Here is a 21718-nt window from a genome sequence, read left to right as displayed (position 1 = left end):
GCTCTTTAAGGGTGCTAATACCACAGTGTAACTACTGTATTTTCCGTTCTATAGGACGCACTGGACGATAAGACGCACCTAGTTTGGGGGGGAGGAAACAAGAAGAAAAAAATTCTGAACCCCAGAAGCCAGAACAGCAAGAGGGATCTGGCTTCTTGGATAGCCTCTTGCTGTTCTGGCTTCGGGAACAGCCTTTGAAGCCTCCACAGAGCAGCGGGGTGAAGGCACCCCACTGCCCTGCGGAGGCTTTGCGCAGCTAACCCCAAGCTAGAACAGCAAGACAGAGCGCTGCGCAGCGCTCCGTCTCCCTGTTCTGGCTTTGGGCTTAGCTGCGCAGCCTGCATTCACTCCATAAGACGCATACACATTTTCCTTTACTTTTTAGAAGGGAAAAAGTGTGTCTTATAGAGCGAAAAATACGGTATACAATGAAAACTATTGTTATTGTTGTTGTTGTTAAAAAGCAAGGGGCTATATTTTCCCTTGCTGTATACAATGAAAACTATTGTTATTGTTGTTGTTGTTAAAAAGCAAGGGGCTATATTTTCCCTTGCTGTGGGCAGGCTTAAGGCTTCTCCAGACTGATGGGGATGGGGCTGAGGGTGCCCCCCCCCCGCTACATTTCATTGATGCAATCAGTGTCATTAATAATAACAATAACAACAATAATTTATTATTTATACCCCGCCCATATGGCTCGGTTTCCCCAGCCACTCTGGGCGGCTTTCAACAGAATATTAAAATACAATAATCAATTAAACATTAAAAGCTTCCCTAAACAGGGCTGCCTTCAGATGTCTTCTAAAAGTCTGGTAGTTGTTTTTCTCTTTGACATCTGGTGGGAGGGCGTTCCACAGGGAGGGTGCCACCACCGAGAAGGCCCTCTGCCTGGTTCCCTGTAACTTGGCTTCTCGCAGGGAGGGAACCGCCAGAAGGCCCTCAGCGCTGGATCTCAGTGTCCGGGCAGAATGATGGAGGTGGAGATGCTCCTTCAGGTATACTGGACCGAGGCCGTTTAGGGTTTTCAAGGTCAGCACCAACACTTTGAATTGTGCTCAGAAACGTACTGGGAGCTAATATAGGTCTTTCAAGACCGGTGTTATGTGGTCTCTGCGGCCGCTCCCAGTCACCAGTCTGGCTGCCGCATTCTGGATTAGTTGTAATTCCAGGTCACCTTCAAAGGTAGCCCCACATAGAGCACATTGCAGTAGTCCAAGCGAGAGATCCACCTCAGTGGCGTATTTGCACCAGACCATCCACACACCGTTCGGCTTTATTTGCAGTTCTGCAATGCTTCCCTGGTGCTACTGTGTTCTTTCTGCCTGGGGGGGGGGGGATTTGTTCTCTAGCACAAGAAAAGTAGGAACCCACCCCCACCCTGCAAAATAAAAGCTTGTGGCACAAAATTATACAGGATTTCAGCAGGAAGTCAAGGGGCATGAGCTGATGGGGAACAAAGCAGTCTGTTGTCCCCTAAACTTTTGCAGGCGCAGGCAGAATCGAAAGTGTGTTTGCATATACAGTGGTGCCTCGCAAGACGAAATTAATTTGTTCCGCAAGTTTTTTCTTCTTGCGAGTTTTTCGTCTTGCGAAGAACGGTTTCCCATAGGAATGCATTGAAAATCAATCAATGCGTTCCTATGGAGACCGTCCGGGGACAGAGGGGAAGCGCCGCGCGCCTTCCCCTCTGTCCCCAGACCTGTTTTAAAGCAAGGGAAGGGGCAGCGGGGAGAATCGCTTCTCCCCGTTGCCGCCCCATGGTTCAAAAGGGGTCCGGGGAGAGAGGGGAAGGTGCGCGCGCCTTCCCCTCTGTCCCCTCTTTTGAAGCAAGGGGCGGAGGGGAGGCCTTCCCCTCTGTCCCCGGAGATTGCGGGGCTGGCAACGGGGAGAAGCGATCTTCTCCCCGCCGCCCCTTGCTTCAAAAGAGGTCCGGGGACAGCGGGGAAGATGCGCTGCGCTTCCCCGCTATCCCCGCAGCATGCGGGGCAAGCTTCGTTTTGCGAAGCAAGCCCATAGGGAAATGCGTCTTGCGAAGTGGCTAAGAAAACGAAAAACTCCTTCGTCTAGCGAGTTTTTCGTCTTCCGAGGCGTTCGTCTTGCGGGGCACCACTGTATCTGCCTCAATAAGAACCTAATATGAGCTGGATCAGGCCAATGTCACATCTAGTTCAGCATCCTGGCTACATCTGACCCTTTTGGGAGGCTCATTTCTTTGAATTTGCCTTCTTTCACTGGATGGAAGCTGGAATATTATTGCGTTACCAGAGCTCTGAATCTTTTCCATTTTGTTTCTGTTTATTCACGTTATTTCATTTGCAGTAGTATCTCTGGTTCAGAACTTAATTCGTTCCAGAGGTCCGTTCTTAACCTGAAACTGTTCTTAACCTGAGGTACCACTTTAGCTAATGGGGCCTCCTGTTGCCGCCGCGCAATTTCTGTTCTCATCCCGAGGTAAAGTTCTTAACCCGAGGTACTACTTCCGGGTTAGCGGAGTCATAAACCCGAAGTGTTTGTAACCCGAGGTACCACTGTATATATCCCACCTTTCTTTCATGGAACTTAAGGCAGCATACAGAGTTCTCTTTCCCATTTTATCCTTTCAGCAATCCTTTGACATAAGTTAGGCTGAGAGTAAGTATCTCTCTAGCTAGCTTCATGGCTGAGTGGGAATTCGAACCCTGGTCTAGCACTCTAACTGCTGCACCACACTGGCTCTCAATATGTTTTGTTTATATGTTTATTTATAAAATCATCTCTCTGCTTGGTTCTCAGGAGTCTATTCAGGCCACGCCCCTTCCCAAGCCACACCCCTTCCCAAGCCACGCCCACACCCTGCCTTGCACCCCCATTGGCTGTTTTTGCCTAGCTATAATGCATCCTTGTCCTCTGATAGAACTTCAAGCCTGCCTTGATGGACAGTAGAGAGGGCGGTGGAAGCAAATGATCATTTGTTGCTCTACCCACTTTGGCTTATGGCCCCGCCCACCCTGGCATGTGGCCCCAAGAAGCCTGCCCAGGAGAGAATGTGGCCCTCAGCTGCAGAAGAAGAAAAAACTCTCCACCCTTGTTTTATAGGACAAGTGGAAAAAGGGAGATGTCCTCTCCTCTGGCCCAGCTGACTCAAAGTCCCATTCTCTTGGCCTTGACTGGACGGAAAAAGTTACCTCTGGAGCTTTCGAAGATCTCCTGCCCGCTGTAAACGATGGCACCTGCCACGACCAGAGCGTAGAGCCCCAGCTCATAAGTGGGCAACTGCGCTTTAATGCCCATGTTGGAGGGTCGCTGCTGCCACAGAAGCCAACTCCAAGGAGATCCAGATCTGCAGAGGGAAGGAAGCAAGGGGAGATACCTTCACATTTCATGGAGTTGGTTGTGGGCTCCAAGGCATCGCAGGAGTTATTCTGCCCGCAGAGCTGTCTTCATTCATACATGCGCAGGGTGAATATTCACAGCACAATATTCAGCTGTTCCTAGTCTAATGGGTGGTGCTGTGGGTTAAACCACAGAGTCTAGGGCTTGCCAATCGGAAGGTTGGCGGTTCGAATCCCCACGACGGAGTGAGCTCCCGTTGCTCGGTCCCTGCTCCTGCCAACCTAATATTCTGTTGGGGGCCACCCAGAGTGGCTGGGGAAACTCAGCCAGGTGGGTGGGGTATAAATAACATATTATTATTATTATTATTATTATTATTATTATTATTATTATTATTATTGGATAAGGGCCCCAGGGGTGTGGAAAGACCTCCCACCAGTACATGATAGGCTTTGCCGATCAGAAGGTCGGCAGTTCGAATCCCTGCGACGGGGTGAGCTCCCGTTGCTCGGTCCCTGCTCCTGCCAACCTAACAGTTCGAAAGCACATCAAAGTGCAAGTAGATAACTAGGTACCGCTCCAGCCAGATCGGCAGGGTATAAATATATTATATAGTAGTAGTAGTAGTAGTAGTAGTAGTAGTAGTAGTATTTGCACACTAAGCAGCTGCCTTCTAGTACAGTGACATCTGTTAGAATTCCTGCTCCATAATTGCAGTCATGGGATTTTTGTCTATCATATGACGGTATATGTTTTGACTCCACAGAGTGGGAAGTGACGGAGACAGGATGTTTGTGTTACTGTGTTCCGTGAAGTGGGACTATTGTCCTTTGTCCTTTTTCTCTTTGCTGTCTGATGCTAGAGAGAGAGGGAGCCATGTTGCAGTGCTCTCTGTGTGTTTATATGTAAATAAAGTAGATTAGCCAAAATGCTGACTTGCTGAGGTCTGTCACGCAAGCTGCGAAGACTCTGCAGATCCCTAAGTGTGCCGAAGTCTGTTGGCATCGGTCACTGTGATGTTCGGGTGGAAGAAAGCTTTTGAAGCTCCTGAACGATCAACCAGGAGGGAGAGAACATGCCAGTCGGGCATGTGTCTCTGCCAGGGTCCTACTCGAGTGTAGGGACAAGCTCTTCTGCCAGCTGAGGGAGCTCTTTGTAATGTACGATTGCATCTTATGTGCATTTAACTTGCATGATTTCAACCATACGCGGCTGAAGGCCGACTGGTTTAAATTGTGTGTGTGAAATGCAAAGAAAGCAGAGATCTTAAATGTTCTTCATGTGCCAGGCTCATTTGAGCACGTAAAGAGCTGTTAAGTTCTCTACCTTGCTGGGGTCCTGCTCAGTGCGCCGCCTCTCATGTGATCCCCCCCAGAACCTGCTCTCTATGCGCCGGGTAGCTGGAGCAAGGAAGAGGTTTTAAACTCTCCAACTTGCTTGCTGGGCAAGGTGAGCTTGCCTCTAGGAACAGGGGGTGAGGTTTTCTCCCTTCCACACATCACCTGCAAGGACAGTTCCAAGGGAACGGGAATCCGCAATTTTCGCGCACACACAGAACCCTTGGATCCAAACCACCCATGTAAGATTCACTTGTACTGTCTGTCCATGGGGAAATGTGTCAATCTGTCTTTTGCCTTGGGCAGCAAAATGTCTTAGGCTAGCCCTGGGGTAGGGGAGGAGAAAATCCCATAATAATCAGTACTGGATTTACGTATAAGCTAAACAAAGCTAAAGCTTAGGACCCCACTCTCTTGGGCCTCCTACCAAAAAAAATAAAAATAAAGGGAAAAATACTGGATGTACATTTCCAAAATATAAGATAAAAAACAAATAAAATAAAACCTACATACAGCAACTGTGTTTTGTGTTGTGTTGGCTCTTATGATGGAAGTCATGGGCCCCGCCTGCTAGCCTGCTCCCTAAATTATCACTGGTTTAGATACCTATTAGGTCCATAAATTACCACATAGCATATATTCAACACACAAAACAGTGCCAATTTGTTGTTGACAAAGGACAGCTGGACATATAAAGGGCCCCATTACCTTCAGTAGCTTAGGGCCTCATCAAACCTAAACCCAGTCCTAATAGTAATAATAATAATAATAATAATAATAATAATAATAATAATAACCCAGATCCTATAGTTTTTAACACCAGCCTGGCACTCTGAAATCTACATGCTATTGATTTCAGTGGGATCCAACAAGGGATGGGGAATCCACAGCCCTCCAGATGTTCCTGAACTTCAATTTGCATCAGCCCCAGCCGGCAGGACCAGTGGTTTGACTTTGGAATGGTGGGAGTTAAAGTTTGGTAACACCTGGAGCCCCACAAGTCCTCCATCCCTGGGTCACAGCCAGCCATGCACTCTGTTCTTTGACTGAACGCAATGCTGCTACTTAAGGGTGCTTTAGCTTCTGGCTGGATCGGGGCCATAATTTTTTTTTAGCAGGCCCATGCAGCCACGTACACAACTTTTTGTCATGCCTTCATGGATATGGTAGTGTGCAGAGGATGCAGCTCGAATAATAATAATAATAATAATAATAATAATAATAATAATAATTTATTTATACCCCGCCCATCTGGCTTAGTTTCCCCAGCCACTCTGGGCAGCTCCCAATCGAGTGTTAAAAACAATACAGCATTAAATATTAAAAGCTTCCCTAAACAGGGCTGCCTTCAGATGTTTTTTAAAGATAGGATAGCTGCTTATTTCCTTCACATCTGAAGGGAGGGCGTTCCACAGGGCGGGCGCCACTAGCGAGAAGGCCCTCTGTCTGGTAACCTCACTTTTCACAATGAGGGAACCGCCAGAAGGCCCTCGGCGCTGGACCTCAGTGTCTGGGCTGAACGATGGGGGTGGAGATGCTCCTTCAGGTATACTGGGCCAGGGCTGTTTAGGGCTTTAAAGGTCAACACCAACACTTTGAATTGTGCTGGGAAACGTACTGGGAGCCAATGCAGATCTCTCAGGACTGGTGTTATGTGGTCTCGGCAGCCGCTCCCAGTCACCAGTCTAGCTGCCACATTCTGGATTAATTGCAGTTTCCGGGTCACCTTCAAAGGTAGCCCCATGTAGAACGCATTGCAGTAGTCCAAGCAGGAGATAACCAGAGCACGCACCACTCTGGCAAGACAGTCTGTGGGCAAGTAGGGTCTCAGCCTGCGTACCACATGGAGCTGATAAACAGCCGCCCTGGACACAGAATTGACCTGTGCCTCCACGGACAGCTGTGAGTCCAGAATGACTCCCAGGTTGTGCACCTGGTCAAGGGCAGTTACCCCATTCAGGACCAGGGAGTCCCCCACACCTGCCCACCCCCTGTCCCCCCAAAACAGTACTTCTGTCTTGTCAGGATTCAACCTCAATCTGTTAACAGGAAGCTCACAATGGTTAGAGCTACGGGTTGTTGAAGCTCCTAGTCTTTACGGTTAATTTCTGCTTCTGCATAGGGGTTACCATCAGGGAATATCTTTGAAGCAAGAAAGGTCCCTGCTTTGCAGAACTACAGCCCCTCCAAGTGTCCCTATTTTCCAGGGGCAGTCTGGGATTTACAGAAGCCGTCCCGGTTTCTGATTTGATCCTGGAATGTCCCGCATTTCCTTAGGACGTCCCTATTTTCGCCGGATAAATTTCAGAGGGTATGGAATTATGTGGCCCCTGAGCCGAGGAGATAAGTGACTATACAACCTTTAGAAGACATCTGAAGGCAGCCCTGTATAGGGTTAGGGTTTTGTAATGTTTAATGCTTTATTATGTTTTTATATATGTTGGAAGCCGCCCAGAGTGGCTGGGGATATGTGGAGTAACAGTAGTAGTAGAAGAAGAAGAAGAAGAAGAGTTTGGATTTGATATCCCGCTTTATCACCACCCGAAGGAGTCTCAAAGCGGCTAACATTCTCCTTTCCCTTCCTCCCCCACAACAAACACTCTGTGAGGTGAGTGGGGCTGAGAGACTTCAAAGAAGTGTGACTGGCCCAAGGTCACCCAGCAGCTGCATGTGGAGGAGCGGGGAATTGAACCCGGTTCACCAGATTACGAGTCCACCACTCTTAACCACTACACCACACTGGCACTGGTAAAGGGACCTCTGACCATTAGGTCCAGTTGTAGTAGTAGTAGTAATAATAGTAATAATATTACAGTGGACGATCGGGTTGCGAACGTGATCCGTGCGGAATGCACATTCGCAACCCGCAGTGTTCGCAACCCGTGCCTGCGCATGCGCGGGTTGCGATTCAGCACTTCTGCACATGTGCAAAGCGCAATTTAGCGCTTCTGCGCATGCGCGACCACCGAAACCCGGAAGTAACCCATTCTGGTACTTCCGGGTTTTGGCGGTCCGCAACCCAAGAAAACGCAACCTGAAACGTCTGTAACCTGAGGTATGACTGTATTGAAAATGAGGTACCTAATTTCATCAAAGGACAACTGGAGGGTGTGGAACAATTAGAAAATGCCCTCAATGCAGCAGAGCTAGCTTGCCACAATTTTAAAGTAAAATAATTCTGTCGAAAGAGGGCTAACCCCCCCCCCACTGCCTGAACAGACACATATACGGCCCCAGTAAGGCCAGAGGTCAGAATGACCTAATTGCACCCCTGCCTTTGCATCAATTAAAAAAACCCAACCCACTGTTCTTTGGTCCTGGAAGAAACGCTCAGGTGTGTTAATTCTACTGGCTCTATCCTGCATCGATTACGCCGAATGTTTCTTTAAAGGGAAACTGCATTATTGATCACGGTGGCGAGGGAGGGAGACAGTTAATGGAGCCTGGGTCTTAAATAGCATAAGGCAGGCAATGGCACTGTAGCTGGGGTGAGGCGGGGCGGAGAGGGAAATCATCTGCAAAGCAGCCGTCCTGTCCAATTTTAGCTTAGTAATTGCTCTATCTGCAGCCGGCGGCGCAATGTGATAGCAGAGGCGATCGCTTTCCTGGGGCAGTCTCTGACAGGCGCTCGGAGATGCACCGAGCGTGGAAGTTTTACATCCCTTTCGAACAAGCTTTCTTTGCCTGACTCTTTTGTTGTGTTGTTGTTGCTCCAGTGCACACACCTGCATGTGACGTCCCAAGGACCTCTCACCGTTGCAATGCCAGTATATCGATATCGAAGCTGCCACACCGTGGACGAATGCCATGGCCAGAAGCAGTTCCCTCCGACTTGCCCTCCGCACACCTCTCTCCTTCCAGCTGAGCGCACATGCTGTTTAACCCTTCGCTAGCCGGCAGCTGTGCCACTTGCGAATCCCACACAGAAGCGGCGGCGGCTGCAGGGGACAACCGGCTGGCGACTTAAACCACAGCGCCAGGTTTTGCCCTACCCAAACCCCCTTGGCAGCATGCAGATTCCCCTCTCACTGACCTTGAGAAACAAGCTGGCCGAGTTCAGCACCACCACCGGCCTGGAGAATAAAGGGGAAGTCTAGGATAAGAGGAGGCAGAGGATGAGGCTGGGGTAACCTCTGTTTGAAAGTCCCAAGTTTATATAGACATGAATGAAGGAGAGAGAGAAAAAGTCCTTCTGTAAAAAGGTCCGGTGGTTTTTGTTTGTGTGTTTCTTTTAAAGGAGTGATCGGCCGGTGGGTATTCCCCCCCTCCTTGGCAGGTCCCTGGTGTCAGTTTAGCAAAGAGTGGAAGGTGGCCGGCTGCAGATATTTTTATTTTGGAGGACCACTGCAGAGAGAGGGGCTGGCCCAGGAGCTGCCTGTCAAAAGGACTGCTGAAGACAGCCCAAAACAGCAGCAGGAGCAGGAGCGGGAGCAGCCAAAGTTAATTCAGGACAATGTGAGAGAGGAGGACATAGGAGCAAGTCGAAGCCAGCAGCTCCAAGGTGCACAGATACCGGCTCGCTCACAGCGCTGCTACCTGGCCGCTGCTGCTGCAAGTCCCGGGCCAGCAGGATTGAGTTGCTTCCCTGGGGTGCTCTTTGCTGCTGCCCGTAAGTGTCGGAGGCAGTAAATCAGGGCCACTCGACACCATCCCTGTATATGCAGCTAGGGAAATGCAGGAGGGAGCTTGTCTCCAGCGCGACTGTCATTATTTTGCAGGAGGGGCTCAGGTGCATATGCCAGAACCTTAGCCATGTGCAGCTGAATTGGATGAAAGGCCTTTGCTGCGCTAGCGCAACGAATCCACTTTACAATAAACCCTGGGGCTTTTTGTGGTTCAGAAATGCACCGAAGCAGGATGCACTGCAGGGTGAATGGTTCAGTGTCTCCCCATTAACTAACTGAATTTATGTTATTTTATTCGTTAATATCCCACCTCCTCTTCCCCCCTGGTCTGGGGCTCAAGGCGGCTTACGCAGATATAATAATAATAATAATAATAATAATAATAATAATAATAATAATAATAATTTATACCGTGCCCTCCCTGGCCAGAGCTGGGCTCAGGGCGGCTAACACCAGTAAAATTACAGTAAAAACATAATGGGGGGGGGGAAACCAATTTAAAATACAGGTTAAAATGCAGCCTCATTTTAAAAGTAGTTCAAAGATCAAGACCATAAGGAGAGGGAAACATAAGGGTCAGACGGAGTCCACACCAAAGGCCAGGCAGAACGGCTCTGTCTTGCAGGCCCTGCGGAAAAATGTCAAGTCCCACAGGGCCCTAGTCTCTTGTGACAGAGCGTTCCACCAAGTCGGGGCCAGTACTGAAAAGGCCCTGGCCCTAGTTGAGACCAATCTAACCACCTTGCGACTTGGGACCTCCCAAATGTTGTCATTTGTGGACCTTAAGGTCCTCTGTGGGGCATACCAGGAGAGGCAGTCCTGTTGGTATGTGGGTCCTAGGCCGCACATGAAACAAGCTAGTGAAACAAGCTGAGAAGCATAGAGAAGACCATCATTAAAATGTCATTAAACACTGATAGAATTGAAATAGTATAAAAAGATCCGTTCGAAACGCAGACAATAAGAATAACGACATGACAGAACCAGCCCTTTCCTAAAAAAGGAAAACGTCAGTTTCCAAAGGCCTGTTGGCAAAGAAAGGTCTTCACCTGCTGGCAGAAGGACAGAAAGGAGGGAGCCAGCCTAGCTTCACTAGCAGGGAGTTCCAAAGTCTGGGAGCAGCCACCACCGAGAAGGCCCCGTCTTGCATCCCCACCAAGCGTGGCTGTGAGAGTGGTGGAACTGAAAGAAAGGTCTCCCCCAGAGATCTCAGAGCCTAGGCAGGTTTGTATGAGGAAATAGGAACTTTCAGATAGTCTCCTAACAACTCTCAGCCCCCTTTATAAACTACACTTCCCATGATTCCTTTAGGAGAAGCCATGGGTGTTTAAAGTGGTATTACAGTGCTTTAAAGGGCGCTGTGGGTTAAACCACTGAGCCTCTTGGGCTTGCCGATCAGAAGGTCAGTGGTTCGAATCCCTGCGACGGGGTGAGCTCCTGTTGTTTGGTCCCTGCTCCTGCCAACCTAGCAGTTCGAAAGCACGTCAAAGTGCAAGTAGATAAATAGGTACCACTCCAGTGGGAAGGTAAACGGCGTTTCCGTGTGCTGCTCTGGTTCGCGCGAAGTGGCTTAGTCATGCTGGCCACATGATCCAGAAGCTGTATGCCAGCTCCCTCGGCCGATAAAGCGAGATGAGCGCCGCAACCCCAGAGTCGGCCACGACTGGACCTAATGATCAGGGGTCCCTTTACCTTTACCTTTACAGCGCTTTAAATGCATGGGGTGAATGTGCTCATAGTCTAAAAGCTTTGTGGGAGAAAATGAAGCTTTGCAAAGTTCAGCTTTGTGGATGAATGCTGAATCAAGAGGTCATCCGGTGGAGCCTTGACATACGATATATAAAATCTACTAGATCTACTAAAAGCATACAATCACAACAAAAACAGCATGACGCTAGCCCCCTCATTAAAAGCAGTCGGTTCCCAAAAGTCTGTTGGGACAAGAAGGCCTTCTCCTGCCAGCAGAAGAACAGCAAGGAGAGTCAGCTGCTCAAGGAATGGAGTTCCAAAGTCTGGGAGCCACCACCGAGAAGGCCCTCTCCTGCGTCCCCACCTAGCATGCCCTTGAGGGTGGCAGGACCTCCCCTGAATGTGCCCCTCAGGCTGCCAAAGGCTCTCCAGCCTTAGATTTAATTCTGAGCTATGGCTTTTAGACACAGGAAGCCACTGACCTATTGTATCTAAGCCAGTTTGGGACCTGGGTGGAAGAAAGGTGCAAAGGAGTAAAATTTAAACAATGCGCTTTGGAATGGGGAAACGGTGAGCACTTACCCTCAAGTTCCTGCTCTTGTTAAAGCTCCCCCAGGCAGGGAGAAGGAAAAGTCATTTCTCCTTCTTTAAATGGAAGCGAGATCTGGTCCTTGGCTCTGCAGTGCAGCAGAGAGAGGCCTGGGGGGTGGTGAGGAACCCATGCAGGGACGTGAGCAAAATGGGCAGCAGAAAACTCTTGGCTCGCTCCCTCTCTCTTCCTGCCAGCCTAAGGCTGAGGTAGAAGCTGGTGCAGAGCCTAAGTGAACCCAAAAGACTCTAAAGGCTTAAAGGGAAAGCGTGTGGTTTGTTTCTGATTGTTCAGAACAGCCTTCGCCAACCCGGTGCCCTCCCATCAAATCCCAGCCAGGATCCCCAAACATTTAGAGGAGGGCACCAGGTGGGGGGGGGACGTGGGCGGTGCTGTGGGTTAAACCACAGAGCCTAGGACTTGCCAATCAGAAGGTTGGCGGTTCGAATCCCCTCAACAGGGTGAGCTCCCGTTGCTCGGTCCCAGCTCCTGCCAACCTAGCAGTTCGAAAGCACGTCAAAGTGCAAGTAGATAAATAGGTATCACTCCGGTGGGAAAGTAAACGGCATTTCCGTGCGCTGCTCTGGTTCGCCAGAAGCGGTTTAGTCATGCTGGCCACATGACCCGGAAGCTATACGCCAGCTCCCTCGGCCAATAAAGCGAGATGAGCGCTGCAACCCCAGAGTCGTCCGCGACTGGTCCTAATGGTCAGGAGTCCCTTTACCTTTACCAGGTTGGGGCATGGTGGCTTAGAAAAATTATAGCTTGCTTTTCGCATAAAGTGGCATATTATACTGTACCTTTCTGTGTATAAGACAAGGTTTTGTTTTGTTTTTTTGCTTTAAAATAGGTTAAAAATCTGGAGGTGTCTTATACACGGATAGTGCATATGCCCATTTTCTAAATTTGGGGTCCCCCAAAGTAGGGGGTATCTTATACATGGGGGCATCTTATACATGGAAAAATACAGTAACTACAACAAATGAAGCAATAATAATAATAATAATAATAATAATAATAATAATAATAATAATAATAATAATAATTTTATTTATACTCCGCCCTCCCCAGCCCAGACTGGGCTCAGGGCGGCTAAACCTGATATAAAACAATTGATCAAAATACAACTTAAAAAACAAGATTAAAATACAACAGTAAAACATTAAAATGCAGCCTCCTTTCAGTGGAAACTCAGATCAAAAACTTTTGGGGGGATAAAAACGTCAAGTCTTCACCAAGGCTATAGTGTAAATTGACTCAGAATGAGCCTCTTCATTTAAAATCTACAGCTAGGGATTATCGTATTGGAACATTTTTGAACGTGAGCAATACTCTGCGGTTGGTATTTGGTGAAAGGCTAAATGTCAGCAATCTGTGGCTTATCTTGGTGGATACCTTAACATGCTGATGGATTGAAAAGTTGTTGCATACGCTTTGCTCTGAATTCATTTTTATACGCCACAACCGCAGCGAGAATATTAAGATGCGCAAAAATGGCGAGATGCGGTGGTACCTACTAAAGAGGATCAGCAGCTGAAATTCATGGAACAGGCTGAATTGGCAAGTTTAACAGGCAAAATTAGAGAGCAGGATGAGGCTGACTTTAGGGAGAAGTGGGAAATGTTTGTAGACTGGTTAAAAAACAACTGTTGTAAACATGTTAAAATGTGTGGGCTTTGAATGAGAACAGTAAAATCGTATCTGAGAAAATTGAGGTGGGATTAACTATAATATGCAGCAATATTCGAAAATTTGAGGAAACCATGGAGGGGGGGGAGGGGAAGTCCAGTGATAATTGACTATTAATTGGAAAATGTTATACAGTGGTACATTGGTTTAGGAACAGCTTAGTTTATGAACAACTTGGATTAAGAACTCTGCAAACCTGGAAGCTGGTGTTTTGGTTTGTGAACTTTGCCTTGGAAACAGAACATGTTTCGCTTCCTGTTGAGTGTGTTCTATTTGTAAATCAAGTCCCCCACTGCTATGGGAAAGCACACCTTAGTTTAAGAACACTTTGGTTTAAGAATGGACTTCTGGAACGGATTAACTTTGTAAACTAAGGTACCACTGTTTTTGTTTGAAATTTGTAAGTGAGTCCGATGTATGTGGTGCGTTGGAAAATAATAATAATAATAATAATAATAATAATAATAATAATAATAATAATAATTTATTATTTATACCCCGCCCATCTGGCTGGGCCTCCCCAGCCACTCTGGGCGGCTTCCATAGAAACCAAAAATACAGTAAAATATCACACGTTAAAAACTTCCCTGAACAGGGCTGCCTTAAGATGTCTTCTGAATGTCAGGTAGTTGTTTATCGCTTTGACATCTGCTGGGAGGGCGTTCCACAGGGCGGGCGCCACTACCGAGAAGGCCCTCTGCCTGGTTCCCTGTAGCTTTGCTTCTCGCAATGAGGGAACCGCCAGAAGGCCCTCGGCGCTGGACCTCAGCGTCCGGGCAGAATGATGGGGGTGGAGACGCTCCTTCAGGTATACTGGACCGAGGCCGTTTAGGGCTTTAAAGGTCAGCACCAACACTTTGAATTGTGCTCGGAAACGTACTGGGAGCCAATGTAGGTCTTTCAAGACCGGTGTTATATGGTCTCGGCGGCCGCCCCCAGTCACCAGTCTAGCTGCCGCATTCTGGATTAGTTGTAGTTTCCGAGTCACCTTCAAAGGTAGCCCCACGTAGAGCGCATTGCAGTAGTCCAAGCGGGAGATAACCAGAGCATGCACCACTCTGGCGAGACAGTCTGCGGGCAGGGAAGGTCTCAGCCTACGTACCAGATGGAGCTGGGAGACAGCTGCCCTGGACACAGATTTGACCTGCGCCTCCATGGACAGCTGTGAGTCCAAAATGACTCCCAGGCTGTGCACCTGGTCCTTCAGGGGCACAGTTACCCCATTCGGGACCAGGGAATCCTCCACACCTGCCCGCCTCCTGTCCCCCCAAAACAGTACTTCTGTCTTGTCAGGATTCAACCTCAATCTGTTAGCTGCCATCCATCCTCCAACCGCCTCCAGACACTCACGTAATCCAAGTGTAACCTGCCTGTATTGTTTCAAATGATATTGATTTAGATATTGATTGTTACTTTACTGTGATATTCAGGCCCACCCATGAGGCAAGATGAGGCGATTGTCTCGGGCAGCAGGATCCAAGCAGAAAAAAGGCTGAACTACCATTTGGGATGTATTAGTAAAATGTATAAGATTGAGAGTAAAGGAAGCAGTAAGTTTCAGGTGCTGGGCAGGTGAGAAATTAACCATTCGTGGATACCAGATTGAGATTCTGGCTGATGTCCCCCCAGAAATAAGGATGGATGAATATCTCATTTTTAAATTTTCCTCAGCTTCTTAATGTTCCAAGCTTAAATTCTCCACATTTCCACATCAATTTGCATTAAAAAAATGAGTTCTCATGAAAATTCAACAGTGAATTTCTCTCAGTATTCATATGCATGTATGCAATTTTGCCTATGATGAACATGTTTGCGAAAACATCCCCCTAAAATAATACATTTTATGTCACTTTCACCAATAGATGCATTTCCACACACACTTTACATGGATGTTTGTACATGTTACTTGGCTGGAGAACTACATTGCAAAATTCAGAGAGGCGCGAATTTTGAAGAATAGCTGTTTTTCAGTTCGCACACTGGTTTTTTTAAAAGTGTGAATTCTTGAGCTTGCCTTTAAATGAAACTGGATCAAATTTCTCCCCAGTCCTTACCCCAGACACATTAGTCAAGAAAATGGAACTCAAATTTCAAACGCAATCCCTGAGACAGATGAAAATAGGGGAGGGGGAGGGGAGATACTGTTAAAAAATAGTATGTCAAATAATACGAGCAATAGTGGGAAGCATTGTGGTCAAAATGGGGAACCAGAGTAAAGAACTATTAGATGAAGGTTCACACACTGAAACTCAACAAAGGAATTCCATCACAGTGTGGAAACGGAGGTAGCCACTGAGAAGAATAACTTGTCACCATTGCAGAGAAGAAACCACAAAATAAAGGGAATTTTGTGAATTGTGGAACGGCTTTCTAGTTTTGTCAAATAATGTTAATTTTTCAGAATTTTTCAGAAGCTGAATGCAAAGGGGTTGAACTCTCCATTTAGGCAGTGCAAATGCAGAAGAGGTCTAAGAGGAGAAATCACAGGCTTCGTACACTAATACCGGCAACAGTGGAAAGCTTCCGAAAAGCTTTTGAAAACTCACCGGGGGTTTACACTTGGCAGGACTCTCAAAACGTAAACACAAGCAAACAAACAAAGATGTGACTATATTCCTATATATCTGTTCATAACTCCTGTTGCAAAATGGACTCTTATTCAGTCTCTCCTGGTTTAGCATTGCTAGACTAGATGGGCCTTTGGTTTCACCCAGCAGAACTTGTTTCCATAAATGTCTGGCGAGACACAATACATGGCTTGGTGGGTCTGCCCAAAGTGCTATCAAACATACCTTGAAATCTCCAAATCAGTCTTGCCTCCTGGTTTGACCCAATCCCTCTTCCTTCTTCTCCTGTTGCCTCTGTTGCCTCCCAAGTCTTGTTTTGCTTCCAAATCTAAAGGACCAGAGATCTGTCTGGTGACTAACTGAGCTCAGGTGAACCTCCCGTCTCGACTCTGGTTTCAACCTGCCTTTTAACTTCTGGCCCATCCACAACCTATTTTGGCAAGGGTGCCACAGGTGGGGTCTGTGGGCCTGGAGGGGGTCAGCACATTTCCCCCTCCTGCAAAATGTTCAGGACAAAATTGCCTTCGCAGGTATGTTACATAGCAAGGCCGCTTGTGGAATAGCAGGTGAATTTAAGCAGGGCCTGGGGGAGCTGGATGAAAATAGGATGAACAGTGTTGTTGTAACCCAACCGAGCTGGTTCTTCTGCAGCCAAAAGGCACAATTGGGTGCATTGTGAAGACGGGGACATCTGGAAGATGATACAAATGCGAGGAACAGCCAGAGTGGGAGCGAAGCGGCCAAGAAACTGCCTTGGAAATCAATGGCAAATCAGACCTTTTGTCTCGAAAGAAAGGACCCTTATTGTGGCCACAAAAGTGGGGATCACAGTGCTGCCGAACCTCTGGAGTTCACTGCTTCATTGGATCAAAGAACAACAAGGAATTCACCTTGGATCCTGTCCTCTCCCCCATCCTTCCTATGTTAGAACTCAGGCCTAGAACTTTGTGGTTTTTCTTGAGACAATGGACAGGAGGGGGAAAGTTCACTAGGGCACAGCAGTTGATTTAATTGCAGTGGACCTGTAATTCATGATTTGTTACATGATTACAGATTTGTGTGGGTGGCAGGAAAATAAATAGATAACACTGGGAAACAAAATTTTTGTTGCATTGACACCTGCAGTTGTTCTAACGTAATTTCAATGTACTGATTTCATATCTGAAGTTGGTTTTGTTCTGTAAGTTCTAGGTTTTTTTTGCAATTCATGTTTTTCATGGTCCGATCTGAAAAAATACAAATATTTAGGTTACAGAACTATAAAAATAAAGAAAAATTAAGATTGCAAAACAATAATTACCATGTGGTTAGGGTAGATCAACGTGTCAGTGTCCACTTAAGAGGTAAAGGTACCCCTGACCATTAGGTCCAGTCGCGGACGACTTTGGGGTTGCGCGCTCATCTCACTCTATAGGCTGAGGGAGCCGGCGTTTGTCTGCAGACAGTTTCTGGGTCATGTGGCCAGCATAACTAAGCCGCTTCTGGCAAAGCAGAGCAGCGCATGGAAACGCCATTCACCTTCCCGCCGGAGCGGTACCTATTTATCTACTTGCACTTTGACATGCTTTCGAACTGCTAGGTTGGCAAGCAACGGGAGCTCACCCCGTCGTGGGGGTTCGAACCGCCAACCTTCCGATCGGCAAGCCCTAGGCTCAGTGGTTTAGACCACAGCGCCACCCGCGTCCCTAGTGTCCACTTATCCCCAGTGTAAATATGACATATCAGCAAAAGTTGGGAATTGAAAGATCACTATTGCATGTACACGAAAATCGATTTCAGATTTGAAATCAGCATTGAAAGAACATATAAGAACAGTTGAAAAATCCCATGCAACAGAAAATGAAAAAAAAAATGTTCCCCAGTGTAATGGCGAAAAACAGTCAGGAGGGGCCACTTGAGATTTCAGAAGATCTTCCCAGAGCCCAGTAAGCAAGGCTTAGAAAGCTCTTTCTGCGCTGAGTTTTCCTGCCACAGGACAGTGGCAGTGCCTGAAAGGGGAAGGGAAAAGGCGGCTTTGGAATCTGCTCTTCCACATATTCCCTCGGCTCCACCCTTTGCTTGCATTTGCCCTGTGCCATTCTTGTGAAAATGAGGAGGTATAAATAGGTGTCCAGGCAGATCACCCGCTGGGCACAGGATTGCAACCACAGCTGCTCTCTCAATCCCTTGTTTGCAAGGACGGCATTCTTTCCTTCGAAAAGGCACAGGCTGCGCTGGGCTCCGGTTTCAAAGGCTTAAGAGGAAGCTGCTCGGAGGCAGACAGCCTGCGCACGTTTCCAGCAATGCTCAGTGTTCAGGGACTTTGCCCATGATGTGCCTGCAGGCATTTCCATGATGGCGATGTGGTTGCCGGGTTCAGTTTTCACACATCTAACATGTCACACTTGTGTTTCGGACAGCCTGCACCAGCCAGTCATTTCCGCCAATTCCATATAGTCAGTCACCTTCATCTGCCATTCTTCCAGAGTGGGTAGATCTTGTGTCTTCCAGTACTTTGCAATAAGTATTCTTGCTGCTGTTGTGGCATACATAAAGAAAGTTCTATCCTTCTTTAGCACCAATTGGCCGACCATGCCCAGGAGAAAGGCCTCTGGTTTCTTCAGAAAGGTATATTTAAATACCCTTTTCATTTCATTATGAATCATCTCCCAGAAAGCCTTAATCCTTGGGCACGTCCACCAAAGGTGAAAGAATGTACCTTCAGTTTCTTTACATTTCCAACATTTATTATCGGGCAGATGATAGATTTTTGCAAGCTTGACTGGGGTCATGTACCACCTGTATATCATTTTCATAATATTCTCTCTTCATTTGCTCCCACCAGCAGAAAGTCAGAGGGTTTGTCACCCTTCCAAATCCCCTGGGGAGGGATGTGGGATCCAGGCAGCGCTAAACAGAGCTGGGCGAAGGTGTCCCCTGGGAGGTAAAAAAAAAGGCTGTCACGGCAAAAGGCAGAGAGGAGAGAAATATGATCCGCCTCTTGGCCTGGCCGTGGCTTAATTTAGAGCTCCAGCAGAAGTCGCTGCACTCTTCCAGTTGGCTCTCCCCAAAAGGAGCTGCTATCATAGCAGCACTGGGTGGAGGGGTGCAGAAAGTGCTGCCAGAATCTTGCTGCTAAAAACCACAGGTGTTTGTAGCTGTGCACATGGGATGTGGGTGGTGCTGTGGTCTAAACCACTGAGCCTCTTGGGCTTGCTGATCAGAAGGTCGCCGGTTCAAATCCCCACAACAGAGTGAGCTCCCGTTGCTCTGTCCCAGCTCCTGCCAACCTAGCAGTTCGAAAGCAGGCCAGTGCAAGTAGATAAATAGGTACCGTTTCGGCGGGAAGGTAAATGGTGTTTCTGTGTGCTCTGGTTTCTGTCACGGTGTCCTGTTGCGCCAGAAACGGTTTAGTCCTGCTGGCTACATGACCCGGAAAGCTGTCTGTGGACAAACGCTGGCTCCCTCGGCCTGAAAGCGAGATGAGCGCCACAACCCCAGAGTCGCCTTTGACTGGACTTAACCGTCCAGGGGTCCATTACCTTTAGACCCAGAGAATTGTAGAGTTGGAAGGGACCCCAAGGCCCAGCCCCCTGCAATGAAGCAATCATAGCTAAAGCATCCATGGCAGATGGCCACCCAACCGCTGCTTAAAAACCTCTACGGAAGGAGAGTCCACCACCTTCCATTCTACTGTCCAATAACTCTTACTGCCAGAAAGTATTTCCTAATGATTAGCAGGAATCTCTTTTCTTGCGATCCTGAATCCACCGTTTGCCTGCTTGCTTCTTACTTGCACCTAGTCCAGATGGGGCCACTGCTTGCCATCTTCCTCAGTGTCAGGGTTGCCTCTGTCGTTCTTTTTTTTTTTTAAATTGGAAGTTTATTTACAACAAAACACAACCCCTTCATACACAAATCCGCCCTCATTAAACGTGAACATAACATACAGTGAGCATAACACACAACAATACAAACAAAGCAAATAAAAGACTTCCTTTATCCTGTACCTGGCCTCCTTATTTACCTCTTATAAGCTGTTTCCTTTATGAATAATGATTAAGATTTTTCTAATTCTAACTTAAATATCCACAAAGTCTCCTGCAGACATTAATCGAAACAATTCCAGGTATGTATTTTAGGGCATTGTTTTGTGAAGTATTCTCTGCATTTTCCCCATGCTTTTTGAAACTCTTGTCTACTGTGATCTCTAATGGCCTCTGTTAGATAGATAGCCAGTTCAATATACTCTGGCAGTTTGTCTTGCCATTCCGTTTTTGTTGGCACAATTTCTTTTTTCCACTTTTTAGCATTTAGGATCCTTGCCTCTCCTGTGGCATAGAGGAATATTTTCTGATCTTCTCTTGCTATACCTGTGTCCGTTTTCCCTAGTAGAAAAGCTTCTGTATTTTTCATAGAGTTATACTTAAACATTTTTTTAAGCTCGTCATATACTGTGTTCCAGAAGCTTTTGACTTTTTCACAGGTCCACCAAACACGTATAAGTGCCCCCTCTGTTTTACCACACCTCCAGCACAGATTTGTTTTTGTCTTATGCATTTTAGCTATTTTGGTAGGTGTTAAGTACCACCTAAAAGGGACGCGGGTGGCGCTGTGGGTTAAACCACAGAGCCTAGGGCTTGCTGATCAGAAGGTCAGCAGTTTGAACCCCCGCGATGGGGTGAGCTCCCGTTGCTCAGTCCCAGCTCCTGCCAACCTAGCAGTTCAAAAGCACATCAAAGTGCAAGTAGATAAATAGGTACCACTCCGGCGGGAAAGTAAACGGCATTTCCGTGCGCTGCTCTGGTTCGCCAGAAGCAGCTTAGTCATGCTGGCCACATGACCCGGAAGCTGTACGCCGGCTCCCTTGGCCAATAAAGCGAGATGAGTGCCGCAACCCCAGAGTTGCTCACGACTGGACCTAATGGTCTGGGGTCCCCTTTACCCTTTACCTTTTAAGTATTATCTATAAAACATCTTGATTAGGTTTTCCCTCAATACTTCACTGTTGCCTCTGTCAGACTCAACAGGGAAGAGCAGAGAGGCAAAACCAGAATGAGTTACAGATAGGTAGCCGTGTTGGTCTGCCATAGTCAAAATAAAAAAATTCCTTCCAGTAGCACCTTAAAGACCAACTAAGTTAGTTCTTGGTATGAGCTTTCGTGTACATGCACACTTCTTCAGATACACTGAAACAGAAGTTGCCAGATCCTTCTATATAGTGAGAAGGTGGGGAGGGGTATTACTCAGAAGGGTGGTGGGAATGGGAGACTGACAGATAGCTGAGATGAGCCTGTTGACGACTCTTAACGACTGTAATAGGTTTTACAGGAAAAGGCAAGGGGTGAGAAGGTGAGAAATGGCTTAGTCATGTATAATGGGATAAGAATCCAATGTCTTTGTTCAAACCAGGTCTCTCCATGGTTTTAAGTTTGGTAATGAGTTGCAATTCAGCAAATCCAGAATGAGTTAGCTGTGTCTCTCATCGACTCTCTGGCACCACCACCTGGTGGCCGCCCTGCCTTTCACTCCAGGAAGAAAGAATGAAAGAAGTATTGTTACCTTAGAAATGGAAGCAAGAAGAAATTCCGACGAAAGAAGAACGGCAGACAAAATTAATGGACTACGCGGAATTAGATAAAATGACAGGAAGGATTCAAAACCTGCGGGACCAGAGATTCACAGAAGACTGGAAAAAATATACCAACTATTTGAAGAGCAACTGTAATCAACAAATTGCGCTAGTAGGACTACAATAAGTTTTGTAAGGAGGAATATATGAAACATTGCAAAATAGAGAAAGATGAGAGATATTAGTTATGAGATTTAAATGTAATAGCAAAAGTAAGAAATGTATGTTAAGTGATTAGATTCGAAATTTTTCAGATGTGATTGATGGAAGTCAAAAAATTTGTATAAGGTGTAAAAGTA

At 47.1% G+C, this 21718-nt stretch overlaps 1 protein-coding gene across 1 annotated transcript in view; it reads right to left on the bottom strand.

Annotated features, from left to right (window-relative positions):
- The window catches only part of HHATL (hedgehog acyltransferase like), a 33145-nt gene extending 23922 nt beyond the window's left edge, over positions 1-9223 (bottom strand). The window contains exons 1-2 of the mRNA XM_083467058.1: positions 8683-9223; positions 3165-3319 (exon numbers count right to left, since the gene is read on the bottom strand). Of these exons, the coding sequence (XP_083323184.1) occupies positions 3165-3270 (106 nt within the window). The 5' untranslated portion in view covers positions 3271-3319; positions 8683-9223. The remainder of the gene's footprint in view (positions 1-3164; positions 3320-8682) is intronic.
- Positions 9224-21718: the final 12495 nt, after the last annotated feature.

Source organism: Podarcis liolepis (assembly GCF_965112155.1).
Source record: "Podarcis liolepis genome assembly, chromosome: 12".
In the NCBI taxonomy this organism is placed as follows: domain Eukaryota; kingdom Metazoa; phylum Chordata; class Lepidosauria; order Squamata; family Lacertidae; genus Podarcis; species Podarcis liolepis.
The sequence above is the reverse complement of the archived record's forward strand: the minus strand, read 5'-3'. Positions and strand labels throughout refer to the sequence as shown.